At 46.5% G+C, this 18,600-nt stretch overlaps 1 protein-coding gene across 1 annotated transcript in view; it reads left to right on the forward strand.

The window, feature by feature from the left end:
• The window catches only part of DNAJC11 (DnaJ heat shock protein family (Hsp40) member C11), a 126,049-nt gene that overhangs the window by 100,671 nt on the left and 6,778 nt on the right, over positions 1-18,600 (forward strand). Inside the window, exons 8-11 of the mRNA XM_083162954.1 lie at positions 2,989-3,178; positions 5,554-5,639; positions 8,009-8,125; positions 10,439-10,594. Of these exons, the coding sequence (XP_083019080.1) occupies positions 2,989-3,178; positions 5,554-5,639; positions 8,009-8,125; positions 10,439-10,594 (549 nt within the window). The remainder of the gene's footprint in view (positions 1-2,988; positions 3,179-5,553; positions 5,640-8,008; positions 8,126-10,438; positions 10,595-18,600) is intronic.

Genomic DNA, 18,600 nt, shown 5'->3' on the forward strand with positions numbered 1-18,600 from the left:
AGGGTGCAAGAATGAACGGGACTTGTGTAATATCTGGGCACCCGATTTATTCATTGTATTGCATCGCATCGCATGCAATATAGTGGCATACAATTCATGCGATGCGATTTTTCATTGTAAAGACCCGATTTTTAATTGTATAGTCACCCATGGGTGATGTCATACCCCCACTATCCAACTACGCATGGAGTTGATTTTATATAGTGTGGTGAGCCACCGAGCCCGAAGCGTGGCGAGCGGACGCAGAATACATGTAAAGTAATCCGCTTCCCCTCGTGGGGCTCGCCACACTATATAAAATCAACTCCATGCGTAGTTGGATAGTGGGGGTATGAAATCACCCATGGGTGACTATACAATTAAAAATCGGGTCTTTACAATGAAAAATCGCGTGGCATGCAATGAAAAAATCGGGCGCCAGATAATACACAAGTACAGAATGAACCCTACACAAAACTATAATACAATTTTAAAATTAAAATGTGTACATATTGATGAATATACCCTATACCCGCTTGGATCGTGAAGTCACATGTTTTAAAAAAATAAATAAATAAATAATGTCAACCATTTTATGTTTCAACCATTTTCATATCGACATTTTGCATGTGTCGACATTTTCTTGGTAATGTCGCCCTAGCCCATGTCGACTCCTTGTAAATGTTGATGTAATCTAGTTCCACATACAGCAGGTATCTGTCCGCTCAGTATGAAGCAAATGTCTCATCGCTGGTATGCAGAATCTATCACCTGGCTCTCGGATCTCCATTGTACATAACCCCAGCGTGCCAGCTACTGCCTTGGTGTCTCTGCGGCTAAGCAGATTCTCATTGTCAGCTGTGTTAAACTGCAGCTTTAAAAATCCATAATTAGGGTCATTTGGGCAGGAAAGTAAGGTCATACATTCACCGCTGAAATGAGTCGCACTAGATTAATTTTTAAGGTACTTTGAGTTTGCAAGAGGAAATTTATTTTACATCCAAAATAAGGGTACGACCCCCATAAATAGTGTCAATGTAAGACTTTGTTATTTAGGTCGCTGTTTGTTTAACATCAGCAATATTGGAGTTGTATATACTGTACGTCTTGCTCACAGCTGGTAATGTAGGGCACTGCTGTCAGTTCAGTTCCTTGTAGATGCACATGCAGTACCTCCAGACTCCCAATAGAGGGCGAAACTCTCACTTTTGAATTGGTAAAGTATGTGCAGGTATCTGGTTTTATAGCAAGCAAGGGGCACTGGAGATAAGCCTAGGATTTTTTGAAATCACAATAGATTTTACATTAAACGTACAATGTAGAAACCTCTACATAGCTTACTCTTATCATCATGCCCTTTCTTACTATTATCATTGTGCCAGTACGTGAAGACCCAGTTACGCGCAAGGGTAAAGATGCGACTGATTTGCATTTGATTTTGCATCACTGGTATTTGTGCACGCCCACCGCCCCTAAATTGACTTTTATCTTTGCCGGAGTTGGCCAAATTCAGGGTGGGCGCTGACATTATGTGACGTCAGCCGCCCATCCCGAGCAGGCATCGACACCCCTTCATTAGCGGGGGAACGCCTATCATTTTCTAGGTACATTTTGTCTTTTCCGAAGTCTTTTGTCTTTTCCATATTTTGTCTTTTAGCAAGCAGTGCTAAAAGGGGTTCCAGGAACTTAGTGTCTATATGAAATTAGCAGAAGTTCCTTTAAGGACAGATATTTAAAAGATAAGGAGTTTGAAAAAAACAAAAACCCATTCTTGCAGCTATTTCTGCTTTCGAAGTAAGAGATGGCATACAAAATATATGTATATGTCAAGCGTTTGCTGGAACAGGGCGATGTTCTGCAAATCTCCAGAGAGGGAGATAAACTAAGAAAGTGATCATTTACTGTGAGACGCCACAACAGCGGGGATGCGAGTTTCTGGAGGGCACACGTTTCAGGACTGGGTTTATCAGTCCCAGAGAGACCACCAAACGCATCTCTGCCTGCACATGAAGGAGAGTTATTTATAAAATGGATTAGCCATAGATTTATATCTACATGGTATCTTGGTCATTTTGTTGTGGCAGTGTTGCCCTGAGGACGGGGCTGTGTCTCCAAAAGCGCTTGCCATTTGTTCTGCCTTATTGAATATACATGATTGAAGAAATATCTCAGTGCTATGCTCACTCTTGGAATTGTATGTGTACCACTTGGGAGCGCAACGGATATCGTTGCTGTTTATTATTGAGTGCCGGCAGATTGTAGATATTATAATTATATACATAGATATATGTAGATGAGTTTAACAGGTGGCACTCTCGTGCTTACCCATTTTGCCTGAAGGGCACCCGGCTATGACTTACTGAGTGCTGAGTATTCTGGACTGTGTCTATATATAAATCTATAATGTTACATCTGCCCCACCTGCAGTGCAACATGGTTTTGTCCATTTTGAGAACAAATTTGCCCTGCGTTCAGATCTGAATTAGCCCCAATGTCATAAAATGTTGCACCCAAATAAATTACTTTTTATTTGAGATTTTTTTTTTAAAGAAAACGAATCATGCAAAGGTTCATGTTGGAAGTAGGTACTTCCCCTCTCAGATTCGCAAATGGCATCTCCAAGAGCACATGGTAAGCCAGAACCTTCATCTGCACTGGGCTGACCATATAGAAACTAAGTGGGGTATTGACGGACATTTTTTCGACAATCCGTGGCCATTTTCGCCGATCCGCGAACTTTCCAACACTCGTCGTAACATTGAAATCCAACTGTTGCAATACTGCCGGAACAGACAAAAACGGCATCTCGGAATGAATACCCACCGCTAAGTCCAGGATAGTGAACTTATTAACTAGTGACATCACTGATACAGCCATAATATGCACTTGCCAAGCCTATAAGGTGATTGCTTTCATCGTCACCTTGTCACCCTGTATTGCTCTGTATTAAAAGAAAAACAAGTTACCATCTTGTGGCAATTTACCTGCTGTTCCTCTACTCTGTTCCAGTTCCCTCAGTGCCAACTGCGTTTTACAGTTCTCCTCCCGCGGCATCCGACCTGGTCTCACAACGATGGTGGCGCGACATCTAGACAAGAACACAATGGGTTACATACAGTGGCGCTGGGGAATCCAGTCTGCCATGAGCACCAGCATTGTCCGGGACACACAAAGCAGCCACTTCACTATGGCGCTACAGGTGAGTCACGGCGGTTACATGTTAGCAGTGGGGGGCCGGGGGAGAATCCAAAAGAATATAGCGGGTATGATAAAGGGGTAAATGTATTTGCTATAATTGTAGCAGAGCAAAGTTCTGAGTGCCGTTATTCTTCCAGATATATACCAGTAAAACATTTCCACATCTGGCCGCACTCCAGGCTCTTGACGTGATTTAAGATTCATAGCAAATGCTGGGATTGTCTGCCATTCCAGTTATAACGATGCGAATTTCGTAAGGGTATTCTAATTAAAACTAAAACGTTACACAATCACAGCCTTGTCTTCATTGCTCTCAAGACCCTAGTTTGCTGCAAGTTGAGGAAATGTTGGGTGCTGTGGTTTTATGGATGAATTAAAGTGCTCAGGTATAGACAATGGGCATGTAAATTATTATTTTCATTTATTCTTAAAGGATGTCCCGTGTCCAAGTATGTACATGAAATTGCTCTTTAGGGTCAAGGTCACTTAATATAAAATGCAGCACAAAGTACACATTAAATGATCTTTGTCATCTTGTTGGGACCCGGAGTCTGCTGAATCATAGTCGTGAGCTTATAGATTTTGCATGAGTAAATTATTTTCTAATTATTTATGCCAAGACAAAAGATTCTGCCGAAACACTGTCTCCCCGATTTTGTGCAATATCCATAACTATCTACCAGCGGACAGGAAACAGAAGAGACTTTTATTCCGCTCTGAGTTTTGCCTTTCAAAGCTGGTTGCACTCCACTTAAGTTAAATTTGAAAGACCGAGTATAATTAAAATCCAAATCACTATAACCATTATATGAATGTTTTATGCTGTTCAATTATACTCTTTAATAAATGTGCATTTTATTATTCCTTTTTGGGCAGTTTTGGCTGATGCATAGCTTTTTGCAGAACCATAAATATAGAAGTGCGCTACATTAAAAATACTAATGCAAGATGATTCTTGTAGACTCCCCTCAGAGGCCTCTGTATATTGTTCCGCTGCTAAATGCATTCCATCTATAGGCTGCTTTAGAGGAATGAGCCACTGACTGTTAAGCGAAGCAATCGGCATCGTCACATCGTACATGCTGCCTATTCCATCAGTTTGCGCTAACGCGCTTCGCAATAACTGGGGGTCATTGTGAATCATGCCATGAACACACAGCGCAGCATAAGCTTATAAACACATCCTTCAGTATCGTTCTTCCTTGCGTCTAACTAAAGCGGTATTTAAGCTCCTTACCAGCTGGCTCGCTCATACAGTTAAAATTTCAATTAAAAAAAATACAGAAAGATGCGTCAGGGCTTTATAGCTGAACGCCGGTTTTATTAGATTGCTTTTCCCTTTAAAACCCTCAGTTCATACAATAAAACACGGCAGGTTGTAGATAACAAAGCAATTAGCAGACTTAGCTCTGGGTGCAGGAATCTGACAAGAGACGTTGGCTCCCATTGTTGGCCCGTCAGTTTTTGGGCGCATTTTAAGATGTCACCAAATAGGTGTGACAGAACATCCTATAGTGCTTCAGTCATGGGCGAGTTTACGTGTAGCCCGAGAAGCGATAGCCGCCTTTTCCTTTTATCACTAATGTCTCCTATTTACCACGGAAGCTCTCTGTAGTTTAAAGGAAACATCTTATTCCAAATGATCTGTCAGAACAATGTTCGTGTAATATAGTCAGCATGCACTTGCAAGGGATTGCTGGATTCTGACCAATTGCCAACGCCCACACATAGGAGGAGCTTGTGAGGTGGAGGGTGGAGCCAAGTAGTAATTACTGGAGGGAAATTTTGCTTGTGGGGAGTGAGAAAATAAATATTTTCCTTCACATGTATAGATGGCATACTGTATTATGATGCCAGGTAAGAACCACTTGGCTGCCCACCTACACTTATACTGTGTACACATTACACCTACACACTAGGGTTCATTTATTAATTGGGAGCCAATTAGCCTAATATTTTATTTTTGGGTAACCTCTGGGTTAATTAAATCGCCCTCCTTTGTGAGTGTATTTCAGTTCTTGCGTTCAATGCTACACTACATTCATTCTCTCTAGAACATGCTTACAGCAAACCCAGTCCATCCACAATGCCCACTTTTGGCTAAACTCCGCCTGCTTCTGTGTTAGCACCGCCCTCTTCTGTTTCAGTGCAAGCACTGCCCTCTTCCGATCAAACTCTGCCCCCCCCTTTCAAGGTGTGCAAATTAGGACAGTTGGGAGATATAAACCGGGTTACAGTCTAGAACACAACCAGTCATTGCTTGTATAAGGTTATTATGCAAGTAGTATTTTTATAACTGCTTTCTAATACTGCTGTTATTTGCTGGAGTTATTAAAACTGTTTAGTAAATTCCGATGGCGTGTTATGTTTTATCAGCTCGGAATCCCCCATTCCTTCATGATGCTCAGCTACCAGCACAAATTCCAAGACGAAGATCAGACCCGACTGAAAGGATCCATTAAGTAAGTAGCAGCAGATGAAACTATAGATCTCCCACACTCAACAGCTTGGAGATACATGGATCATATAATGGCTGGAGATACATGGACGTGCAAGCAGATCAAGTGGTCACATTCCCTGTCCTGGTGGCTCTCTAGGGGCTAAAGCACTTTTTATGTCGTCCTTTTTCTGGAGAGAGGTTAAATGTTGTTTAAGACAACAGAATAGCTGCCTCCATCATAAGTCAGAGGTGCATAAATGTAGAGATTGCGGTGACCAATCTGGGTTTCTGTAAAATGACTAAAAATGTTTTTAATGTTCCATAGCTTCATCCGAAATAGCAGCAGGGCAGTCGCTACCATTAGATAAACCTTGGGCACCAGTGAGTGGTTACAGCCCGCTAAATTACTGAATGACAGATTATGGGTGGTATTCAATATTTAATGCTGCTATTAACGACAGTATTGAAGGCTGTCAGATCCGACTTTTTTAAAAGTCGGATCTATTTTTTCGGAAATGGTTGCGAATTGGCGAATTCAACCGTTTTCCGACAATGCGCAGAAGTTTTTGCCGATCCATGGACATCCACTCGACAGCCAGAACATTGAATTCCAACTGTCTGGGCGTTCTGACAGTCGGAATCCCACATTGAATACCCCCTATAACTTAGTGCAGTGCTTCTCAAACTGGAGCCTCAGGACCCCACACAGGTCATGTTTTCCAGGTCACCCAGGAAGTTGCGCCATGTATCACATTTTAAAAATCCACAGGTGACCTGGAAAACATGGACTGCGGGTTTCTGAGAACAGAGTTTGAGAACCTGGCTTTGATTACTTAGCCCCGGAGAGACGTAAAGTAGGTGGAGCTTAAGGCTGGGTACACACTTGAACAATTTATTGTTCATTTAAGCGTCAAACGATATATCAGTAGTGCATTAACAGACGTACACCAGATATGTAGTTTATAAACATATCGGGTCGGCCCTGCAGCACAGTCGGTGCCAAAATACTGTATTTTGCAGATACATTGGCATGTCTGGCTGTATGTACACCCAACCGTTCCGTATGCCAGCCACAGGAACTGCAGACAATGATGTCACAACTGTGATGTCTGGACAGACATATAGATGGTTATACTGGTTCACTTCTTCTGGCAAATTCCTTATTAGATGAACAAAACCAAGTGCACTGCAGGGGAGGCAGATGTAGCCGGTGCAGAGAGAATTAGATTTGGGTGAGTTATTTTGTGTCTGTGCAGGGAAAATACTGACTGCTTTATTTTTACACTGCAAAATAGATCTCACTTTGAAGTAAAACCCCACACAAATCTAACTCTCTGTGCACATCTGCCCAACCTGCAGTGGTTTTGTCCATCTAAGAAGGAATTTGCCAGAAGGAGTGAACCAGAATAACCCCCATAGATCTGCTGATCTTTTGCTTTGTCGGCATAGCGTGCACCCAGCCTACGTCCATCATCAGGTCCCACATTGTATTATAATTCTGGCAGCTGTCCCTTTGTTACTCCTACAGCTCCCCAGTGGTGAAAATAGCCACGATAAAACCTTCAGCATTTACTTTATTTGATTTGACGTTTTACAAGAATAATCAAACTCAATAAAGTTGATCCAATTCAAATCTCGGACATTACATATAAAATTGGGATGTATTTGTATCCCCCCCCCCCCCCCCCCCCTGAATTACATTGTAACTTGTATGTATAGTATGCAACTTCTTCCTCTTGGCATCTCCTGGAGCAGACCTTTGAGAGACGTTGGGTAACCTCACTGGCGAATCCCCGTGTCTGTAGCGAGTGTGCGGATCCGCGGATAAGTCCTAGCTTGCAGTGTTCTATGAAGCTGCTCATTTAATCACTCTGTGTCAAGACTGTAAAAATGGGAATAGAAGGTTTTTTTTCCTCTTTCCTTTCTGAAGCTTTCTCTCCCCGTGTATCGGTCGATGCGCTGACAGTGAATTATGAGCCTATTGCAATCCAATTAGGATTAACCCTGTGGTGCTCCGCTAGTAATGGTCTGATTATGTCTCTCCCTTGCAATTGATTCATGTGTTGTATAATCCCCTCAATGTCAGCGGCGTGAGCAGTGAAGTCAGGAGCCGAGCACTGTACGGGACCGTGCTAATCGATTCAGCGGACTTCTAAGAGGTTCTAAGGGAACGGGGCGCATTTACCCTGGATTGCTGATCCCGAAAGGCAAAACTGTTTAATTGATTACATTCATCCAAATGGTCTGGATGTCATTTGCAGGACAGAGATGTCTCTCTCTCAGGGAGGCTTGCATGCTCTACAGAGATGGCTATACTGTGTCAGTAGGAGATAACATATCCCCCCCCCCCCCCCAATACCAGACCCAGTCACAGTGTTGTCTTCATTCCAGGGCAGGATCCTTTGGGGCCCTGGTGGAGTATGGTGCTGAAAGGAAGATCTCCAGGCACAGCGTATTAGGAGCCACAGTCAGTATTGGCGTGCCTCAGGGGGTATCTTTAAAAGTCAAGTAAGTCATTACCACCTTGTCTGTTGTGTCCCATAATGCACTTGGCTTCTCATAAAGCCCTCCCTCACATTATGTTGATATGTTTGAATTATTGCAGATTGTGGAAGGTTTGCTCGTCCCAATCCACTGTTCTTTCACAGATGCAGACGAAGATGGGAGTATTATTAAAGATGGGATTTTGCTCATAGCAACCAATCAGATTCCACTTCTTTGTTTAGCACCTTGTAATAGATAATATAATCTGATTGGTTGCTATGGGCAACATCCCATCTTTTGAAGAACTCCCATCTTAGTAAATTTACTGGTACTTGTTTCCTAGCACGGCGCCCATCGCATACCATACTTAGATATTCATGTTAAATGAACAGGAGTGCTTGTACAATGATATATCGCATAGCATTGCATGCCAGCAAATGTCATGCGATGCGATTTTTAATTATACAAGCACCCTGATGGGTGCTTACAATGTTAAATGCACCCCCATTGTCAACGCCACCCCCACTATCAACGCCAACCCGAAGCGTGGCGAGCCCGCGAGGGGCGGCGGTACGCATCCTCCAACCTTTTCACGTCGGCGTGGAGTTGATTTTAGATAGTGTGGCGAGGGGATGCGGAATACGAGCCCGAAGCGTGGTGAGCGGCCGCGGAATACATGTAAAGTAATCCGTGTCCCCTCGCGGGGCTCGCCACGCTACGGGCTCGGTGGCTCGCTGCGCTCGCCACACTATCTGGGGGTGCATTTAACATTGAAAGCACCCATCAGGATGCTTGTACAATTAAAAATCGCATCGCATGCCGCTATATTGCATGCAATGCGATTGTATAAGATGTACTACGATCAAAAGATTGGGCACCGTGCTAGGAAACAAGTACCAATTTACCCTTAAACGGCCAGGCATATTTTGTGCAACTAGTGTTTCAAGGGCGTGCCCATAGAAACGCTGGTCGGACCCTACCAAATTCAGGCATGCCCTGCATGCTCGGGCCGGTGGTTGACATTAGCATCATCGCCCGCCCCGGTCGGAAACCAAAAGTCCTGCCTTACTTTTCACAACGAACAGAGAAATAATTATTTGATGGTGTGTTTCCTCTGTGGGTGCATGAGGGTAGATGTATAAGCATACACATCCGCCGGCAGCACAGTACGGGGATTTGGGCATCGTGGTTGGTGTGCGTTTGGCAGGGCGGCGTTTACCTGCTCACTGGGCAGTGAATATATGCAGCCTTGCGAGCAGGGCTGAATCAGGCCCCATATGTGCAGTTACCTTTTTATGTTACTATTGACTGCGTTACTCTCTCTTGGCCTATAATTTTAGTCCAGAGTGTGTGTTTTTCCTGCCCTCTCCTAGTTCATTATATTGTTCTTTTCCGAGTTTTTGTTTTTTAAACTGGAAGGAAAAATAACCTGAACAAAAAAGAAAAAGTAACTGACATGCTATGCTTTGCTGTATGAGCTTTTTTCCCCCATGCTGGAACAGTAGGATTTGTCTCCTATTATATGAGAGTAGGGGAGGAATATTTATTCCACTTTAAAAATGCTAAATAAACTGCCTTATATTACAGCCATGTGTTAGCAGTTTGTGTTTGAAACTTGTAGATCCGCTTAGCTCACTTGGTCACTCGCTGCTCCCCCTTGTGGACAGTATATGTGCACCATAATATAGTGACTAGGATAGTGGTCTCCTAGTTCAGTAATGTTATAAAAACAGACAACCCTTACCCTGAGTAGCAGGTATAGACCATGCTTCCTAACGTTTCATGTGGCTAATGGGGCCTACACACCCCCCCGCAATTTCAGGCCATTTTCTGAGCAATTTTACTTAATTTAACTACATCGCTCAGAAAATGACCAGAAGATGCAGATTAACGTACACTATAAATGACAAAAGTTCAATAATTCCATCTTCTTACACCAGAGGGCGCTCTACGTCAATATATTGATCTTGAATAATTTGTATTTCTTAAGCGTGTACTTGTTTTCGCCATTGCCGTGCGTCGTTCGGACAAATACGGAGGAGCGTGATGGTTTTATTAAACATTTGCGCTTACACTCCTTTAAAGAAATAACTATTTGGCGTTCAGCGTATTTCTTTTTCAGGCTAGCCGTACGAGCGGTCTGTTGGTCAGGCTGACCGGCAGCTACTTATTAGATGTGCACATATTATAACACCAGAGATAATAGATGTGTCAAGTTATGCACCGTAGGTCAGATGAGATTCCGCATGCATTGGAAAGTATAAATTACGGGTTGTTTCCTTGCTCGCAGCCCGCGGACTGTTTCTATTAATCTGTTCCTGTTCTTCTTTGTTGCAGGTTGAATAGAGCCAGTCAGACATATTTCTTCCCTATCCACCTGACAGATCAGCTTCTACCGAGTGCTGTGTTTTATGCCACTGTGGGACCTCTCGTTATCTATGTGGCCATGCATCGGCTTATTATAAAACCTTACCTCAAGGCGCAGAAAGAGCGGTGAGTGCTTCCCCGGCGCGTTCTCTGTACGCTGGGAACATCAGGCTTTCCTTCAGTGTTCATTAGGAATTTGATTATTCTTAATATCTAGGCAATTTGCTTGCTTAAAAAAAAAAAATCAAATCACTATCGAGCCGATTCAGACTGGCTCGTAGCAGGCCGAATTTGTGCGTGATTATGGCCTATGCAAACCCCATAAAAACACTGAGAATTCCCCTGCACATGCCGGCTTGTCGATGCATGCTTGAGCCGGGCGGCTGACACCAGCGCCCGCCCGGAATTCAGCCATCTCCGTCCAAGAATGGGGGATGGATATGCAAATGCAGGGTTTTGCGGGGCGTTTACCTGTTCGCTAGGCTGTTAACATACGCAGCCTTGCGAACAGGTGTGAATCAGGCCCTGTGATGTATTAAGAAGGGTTTTAATGTGTGTATTGTAGAACAGTAATTCAGTAATTATTACCACTTACTGATAAACACCCTCATATCACATATGGAGGGGGTATTCAATCCAGTCTAATTTTACGGCAATCAAAAAAATAAACAACGGAAACATATCCCTATCAGTATTCAATCACACTTGTTTTTCACATCCATTTTCACCCATGCCGATTTCCTGGGGGGGGGGGGGGGGTGTAATGGCATGGGCGAAAACGGAGACACGAATTCGCAAAAAAAAAACCAACGTGAATTCACGTCAAATTCGATGATCCATTTGGTTTTTACCGATACTGAATTCTTTGTCCAGGCAAAAAATTAGCATGAGAATGAAAAAGGGCAAGTCGAAAAATTCAGCCAGGATTGAATACCACCCATAGTTGTTCTGGGAATAATTACTTATTTATATCAGTCCTGGCTCTGGTGAAGTTCCCTAAGGTATGGGTTATTAGGTCAACCAATACAAGGTCGACATACATTGTGTCGACCATTGAAGGTTGAAATGGCTTAGGTCAACACAGGAAATAGGTCTAAATGCCTGAGGACAACATAGATGGAAGGTCAACTCAAGCACAAGGCCAACATGGTTTTTTCACTTTTTTTGTCCCGAATGTTAACATATAGTCCACATGGGCTGCGTATGGGCTCACAACTCACGCCATGCTTCGTGCATGGTGCCTCACTACGCTCGGCACACTATTCCATTCTCCCTCCATGCCCTAGAGCAGGCATGTCCAAACTGTGGCCCTCCAGCTGTTGTGAAACTACACATCCCAGCATGCCTTGCCATAGTTTTAGCATTCGATAATAACAAAACTGTGGCAAGGCATGATGGGACTTGTAGTTTCACAACAGCTGGAGGGCCATAGTTTGGACATGCCTGCCCTAGAGGACGGTAGGGCCTGAAAACCACCTATCAGCTAAAATAAAAAGTGAAAAACCCATGTCGACCTTTTGACTGTCGACCTAGCCATTGTCGACCTAATTATTGTGTCTACCTTCTATCCATGTCGACCGTAGGCATGTCGACCTTGTATGTGTCGATCCAACAACCATATACCATTCCCTAGTAGTACTGGAGTGGATTATTTAGTCGTATCGAGGTCGACAGTCAATAAGTTGACCACTATTAGTCGACAGGCAATATGTAGACATAAAAAAGGTTGACATGATCTAGGTCGACATTGACAAAAGGGCGACGTAGAAATGTTTTTCTCAGTTTTATTGTCGGTCAGATGAGATCACCTGGTTGATTGGCCCATATTTTTGGACAAAGTGCCTCAATCTTCCTTCATTAAATGGCACAGTTTGTTTTAATTATTCCGTTTAGCCCTTTCTAGGGTGCCCATGCATTTTCTCTCTTTTTTTTACGCATATATAATTTGTTTATTATGCAGAATTTCTCCTTCATCCTTGGGGACACTGAAGTCTACGCTGGGAATAGAGTGGTGTATCGGAGGAGTCGGCACTTTAAGAAACTTGAACTGTGGTATGGCTCCTCCCCCTCTATTCCCCCCTCAGACCTCAGTCTTAGTTTAGTGCCCGGAGGAGTCGGATCCCTGGGCAAGGGGCTCCGTTTGGGGCCTTTTTTGTTTTTGCTTATTTATATATGAGACAGGCAGCCAGCGCGTGCCGGCTGCCTGCGACGTGGGATAGCTCTCCGGGGGGTCAGAGCGGCACCGCTTGCGGCACATGCGGCTGACTCCGGTCACGGACGCATCGGCGTCTGGGTCCCGCCACAGCTGCCTGCGGCTTGTGTTACGGGGCCGCGACCTAGTCGCCCGCCGGAGAGAGCAGGGCGTGCGAGCGCATAGCGCTGGGTGACGGCTGGACCAGGGTTAATTCGCTGGTCCAGCAGGGAGCAGACAGCCAATCAGCGCCGCTGTGTACAGCGCGCGCTCTGATGAGGACGGAAGGGGCGGACCAGTGAGTGGTCGCGTCCTAGCTGCAGTCCTCAGCGTCAGACGCCGGTGCCTGCCACGCTGCTCCCTTGTCTGCTGTGCCTCTACAGTTCTCTGGAACAGGACAGCAGGACGCTTTCTCTCCCTCTTCAGCCTGGATATTATTGAATGCTGCGCTGGGTGAGTGGAGGGGATTTTCTCTTGTGAGACTTCCCCGCTGGAGAGATTATCAGGTGGGCCTAATTCGGGGAAGGTGCGCTCCTCTCCCCCTATTAATGTGGTGCTTTTGCTCTTGGTGTGGGGTCCTTGTTGGGGGCTCTCTTTGTCTGGCTTATTTCACCTCCTTCCACCTGTGGGTAAGGTGTGTGTGTGTGCAGATGGCTACCAAGTCTCAGTCAAAAGCTTCTCCAAAGCTGTTTGTATGCACTAAGTGTGAGCAACAGTTTACGCAGCATGTGAAGGGTGTATCCTTGTGTAAGGATTGCTTCAAAGGGGATGCTGGGCAGAGTCAGGTCCCTATTCTGAACACTGAGGGAGTTACCAGTGTGTTAGCCACTCTGGCATCAGAGATGGCTGCGTCTCGCAGGGACAGGGAGTCATTGCATGTGCAACTGGCTTCCATGGCTGCTGCGGAGCCTACCTGGGCCAGAGAACTGATTACATCAGTGAAGGAGTTGGTCCAAACCACTGCGGTGCCTTCAGGGTCCGCAAGTGCTCCACCTCCCCTGAGGAAAAGAAGTGTTCCTTTATTGTTACAGGGAGATACTTCAGAGGATGAACCGGGGGACCCTCTAGAAGGGGATATGTTTCAGGAGGATCCTATAGATCCTGTGGAGGACGTTCCTCAGGAGGAGGCCCAGGGTATAGAGGCCCTCATTCAGGCTATTAAATCTACCCTCAATGTTAGCGAGCAGGAGCCGCCGACGCAGGTTTCTATTTTTGGGAGGTCTGCTAAGGCAGTGGTCAACTTCCCAGAGTCTATGGAATTGGAGAAACCTCTTCTGGATATTTGGAGGTCTCCAGAAAAAAAGTTTGTTATCTAAGCGGTTTAAGGCCTCTTACCCATTTGCTCCGGAGGCTAGGGCAAAATGGGAGACTCCGCCGTTGGCAGACGCATCAGTGTCAAAGCTTTCCAAGAAAGCGGCACTTCCCATTCCTGGGGCAGTGGCCCTCAAGGAGGCGCCAGATAGGCGTCTAGAGGCGGGGCTTAAGCAAATTTTTTCAACCGCAGGTGTGTCACTTCGGCCCATTCTTGTGATTTCCTGGGTCAGTAGGGCCATGGAGAAATGGGCCGAGGATTTGTCTAAAGGTCTGAATGATCAGGGCTCGTCTGAGGAGTTCATTCAGTTAGCAGAACAGATGCGGGAATCTGCGATGTATATTGGAGAGGCTGCAAGGGATTCTGCGGCTCTGGTGGCAAGGATTTCTGCTCAGTCCATTACGGCTAGGAGGTCTTTGTGGCTTAAGTCCTGGCAAGCGGAGGCGGACATTAAAAAGGCGGTAGAGGCTCTGCCGTTTACGGGAGAGGTCTTTTTTGGGCCGGAGTTAGACAAGTTGATTTCTCTGGCCACAGGAGGCAAATCAACTTTCCTGCCTTCCGCGGCCCCTCCTCCCAAAAAGCCTTATCAAGGCCCGGCTTTTCGCTCCTTTCGGGGGGCACCTAAATTCAGAGGTAAGTCCAGAGGATCCTTTACCGCTTCTCGTGGCAGAGGCAGAGGTTTTGGTGGAGCAACCACTTCCTCAGGACCAGCCGCTCGGCGCGCAGACGTCAAGCAGACCGAAAAGCCCGCAGCATGACTCCCGGCCCTCCTACCTGGGGGATCCCAGAGTAGGGGCTCGTCTGTTGGACTTCCGGCAGGTCTGGGAGGGGTCTTGCAAGGACAAGTGGGTTCTGTCCGTCATTGCGCAGGGGTACAGACTGGAGTTTTCCGGTACTCCTCCGCGCCAGTTTTTTACAATAGGTCTGCCTCACGTGGAATTGAACCGTCAGTTGCTTCTTCAGGCAGTACAGAAGCTGTTGACCGCAGGAGTTATAATGCCGGTTCCTTCCGAACAACGCACAGAGGGGTTTTATTCTCCCCTGTTCCTGGTTCCGAAACCGGACGGTTCGGTTCGACCAATATTGAATTTAAAAGCTTTAAACGAATACAACACGTACCACAGATTCAAAATGGAGTCTCTTCGTTCTGTGGTTGCAGGGCTGGAGCCGGGGGAATTTTTAGCATCTTTGGATGTCAAAGATGCTTATTTGCATATTCCCATTTACGTTCCTCATCAGAAGTTTCTTCGCTTCGCGATAAGGGATCTCCATTTTCAGTTTCGGGCTCTGCCATTTGGCCTTTCATCGGCGCCACGTCTGTTTACCAAGGTAATGGCAGTGATGGTAGAGGTGCTTCATTCTCTGGGAGTAAAGATCGTTCCGTATTTGGACGATTTACTGATCAAGGCCGAATCCAGGGATCAGTTGACGCAGGCGATTCAGGTAACCTGCCAGACGTTATTGACCCATGGCTGGATTCTCAACTACCAGAAATCTCAGCTGAATCCTTCAAGAAGGATTGTATTCCTGGGATTGATTTTGGACACGGAGGTTCAAAAAGTTTTTCTGCCTCGGAAAAAGATGTTGTCCCTGCAGGAATTGGTTCGGCAGGTGCTTCGACCTCGGAGAGTGTCGGTGCACTTATGTATTCGATTGCTGGGCAAGATGGTAGCCTCGTTCGAGGCTCTTCAGTTCGGCCGCTTCCATTCAAGGACCTTTCAATTAGACCTGCTCAGGAAGTGGTCAGGCTCCCACTTGCACATGTACAAGATGGTGGCTTTATCGCCTTGCAGCCGTCTCTCTCTCCAGTGGTGGCTACTGTCGGCCAATTTGTTGGAGGGCCGACGTTTCGGAATCTGGGATTGGACGATAGTAACGACCGATGCCAGCCTCCGGGGCTGGGGAGTGGTTGTGTTGGGACAGCACTTCCAGGGTCGTTGGTCGTTTCAGGAGGCGAAGCTATCTATAAACATCTTGGAGCTTCGCGCGATTCGTTTGGCCTTGTCCTATGCGGACGGGATCCTCCGGGGGAGGGCGATTCGCATTCAGTCGGACAATGCCACGGCTGTGGCTTATGTGAACCGGCAGGGCGGAACGCGCAGTCGCGGAGCCATGCAGGAGGTGCGTCCAATTCTGCAATGGGCAGAGCGGCATGCTCTGGCCTTGTCAGCGGTCTTCATTCCCGGGGTGGACAACTGGGAGGCGGACTATCTGAGTCGCCAGGATGTTCACCCTGGGGAGTGGGCCTTACATCCGGAGGTATTTGCCCAGATCGCCCACCGATGGGGGATGCCTCAGGTGGACATGATGGCCTCCAGGAACAATCGGAAGGTGCGGCTGTATTGTTCCAGGTCTCGGGATCCAGAGGCGGTAGCGACGGACGCGCTGACCGCGAGTTGAAACTATGCCCTCATTTATCTGTTTCCTCCGTTGCCCTTGATTCAGTTGGTACTCAGAAGAATCAAGCGGGAGAGGTCCACGGTCATCCTGGTGGCACCGAATTGGCCTCGTCGTCCTTGGTATGCCGACCTTCAGGGGCTCCTGACAGATCATCCTTGGCAGCTACCTCTAAGGGACGATCTTCTACAGCAGGGGCCGTTCGCCTACCAAGGCTTACGGCAACTTCGTTTGACGGCATGGCTGTTGAGGCCGCACTGTTGAGCAGAAGAGGAATTCCTAAGTCAGTGATTCCCACTATGATAAGAGCCAGGAAGGAGGTTACTTCACGGCATTATTATAGTATTTGGAAGGCCTACGTAGCGTGGTGCGAGTGCCGTAACTTGCCCACGGCTGTTTTTTCTTTGTCTCGGTTGCTGCAGTTTCTGCAGTCCGGGTTTAAGGCGGGTTTGCGCCTAGGGTCCCTTAAGGTACAAGTGTCTGCATTGTCAGTTTTCTTTCATCGGCGTCTTGCCGTCATTCCTGAGGTGCAGACGTTTCTGAGCGGGGTTCTCCGTCTTCAGCCCCCAGTGCGGGCTCCGGAGGAACCTTGGGATCTTTCCTTAGTTTTGGATTATCTTAAGTCAAGTGTTTTTGAACCCTTGGACTCTATTGATTTGCGGTTGTTAACCTGAAAAACGGTGTTACTGCTCGCGTTAGCATCGGCACGCCGGGTGTCCGATCTTAGCGCTCTTTCTTACCGGTCTCCCTATCTGGTGTTTCATCCGGACAGGGCTGAGCTTCGGACCAGGTTGGATTATTTGCCTAAGGTGGTCTCATCTTATCACCTGAATCAGCCAATCGTGGTTCCAGCTCTTACGGGAGATTCCGCCTCGCTGAACGTGGTCCGAGCCTTGCAAGTGTATGTGAATAGGACCAAGGATCTCAGAAGGTCGGATTCACTGTTTGTCCTGTATTCTTCGGCGAAGCGGGGTTGGCCAGCATCTAAACAGACTCTGGCTAGGTGGATCTGTCTCACCATCAAGCAGGCTTACTTTCATGCTTCACAGTCACCGCCAGTCAGGATTTCGGCCCATTCCACCCGTTCGGTGGGGCCTTCCTGGGCCGCTGCTAGGGGAGTTTCCTTGGCACAGTTATGTAGGGCGGCCACCTGGTCGGGCCCTAATACTTTCGTTAAGTTTTATAGGTTTGACACCTTTGCGGCCTCTGCCTCCAGTTTCGGCCGTGCGGTGCTTCAGGATGCCCAGTGCCTTCCCACCCGTGGGGATGGCTTTGGGACGTCCCCAGCGTAGACTTCAGTGTCCCCAAGGATGAAGGAGAAAATAGGAATTTGGTACTCACCGTTAATTCCCTTTCTCCGAATCCGTAGGGGACACTGAACACCCTCCCGGCACTGTTCAGGCCAAAGGGGGGGATTTATTTTGAGCGCATGCAGTTATGTTTGGTTATGCATGCGTCTGGGTGTTGTTGATAGCCTACTGAGTAGTATGGTTGTTCTTTTTTGTTAATGTTCTCTCTCTCTCTATTGGGGATTCCCTGGTCTCTTTTCTCCTCTCGGGCACGGTCAACTAAGACTGAGGTCTGAGGGGGGAATAGAGGGGGAGGAGCCATACCACAGTTCAAGTTTCTTAAAGTGCCGACTCCTCCGATACACCACTCTATTCCCAGCGTAGACTTCAGTGTCCCCTACGGATTCGGAGAAAGGGAATTAACGGTGAGTACCAAATTCCTATTTTCTGACTGTCCAGTAGTATAATGAAGTGCTATGGGATCACTCATTAACGTTATGTAGGGATTTATATCAAGGATCGGTGGAAAAGCAGCAAATTGGTTTCTGATTTGAATGAACTTGAAAAATGATAGGCAGAAGCTGATTGGTTCCTCAGTTGTCCTCTTTAGAATGGTAGATACACTTTGGCCCATAGTAAGGTGGGAGGGTGGGTGTGATGGGGTCATGAACACTTTGCCTCTAGTGAGGGCAAAGGGGCATCTATGAGTCAACTAGTGTTTTGTAATTGCAGTGTATATAAGCCCCTATGGGGAGGACAGTAACAGCGAATTGGGATAATTATAAACATTTAGGGGGGTATTCAATCCCGGACGCTATTTCCACCTGTGTAAATAGTGGGTGATCATTATAGCACCCTGCATCTTCCAAAACCATCGCAGTTCCCCTTCCCTCTCTGGGGTGCAGCTCTCTTCTGTGGTGCTTCAAGCACAGTGTGGTCTGTA

This window comes from Crinia signifera, chromosome 19 (assembly GCF_055691185.1).
Source record: "Crinia signifera chromosome 19, ASM5569118v1, whole genome shotgun sequence".
NCBI lineage: Eukaryota > Metazoa > Chordata > Amphibia > Anura > Myobatrachidae > Crinia > Crinia signifera.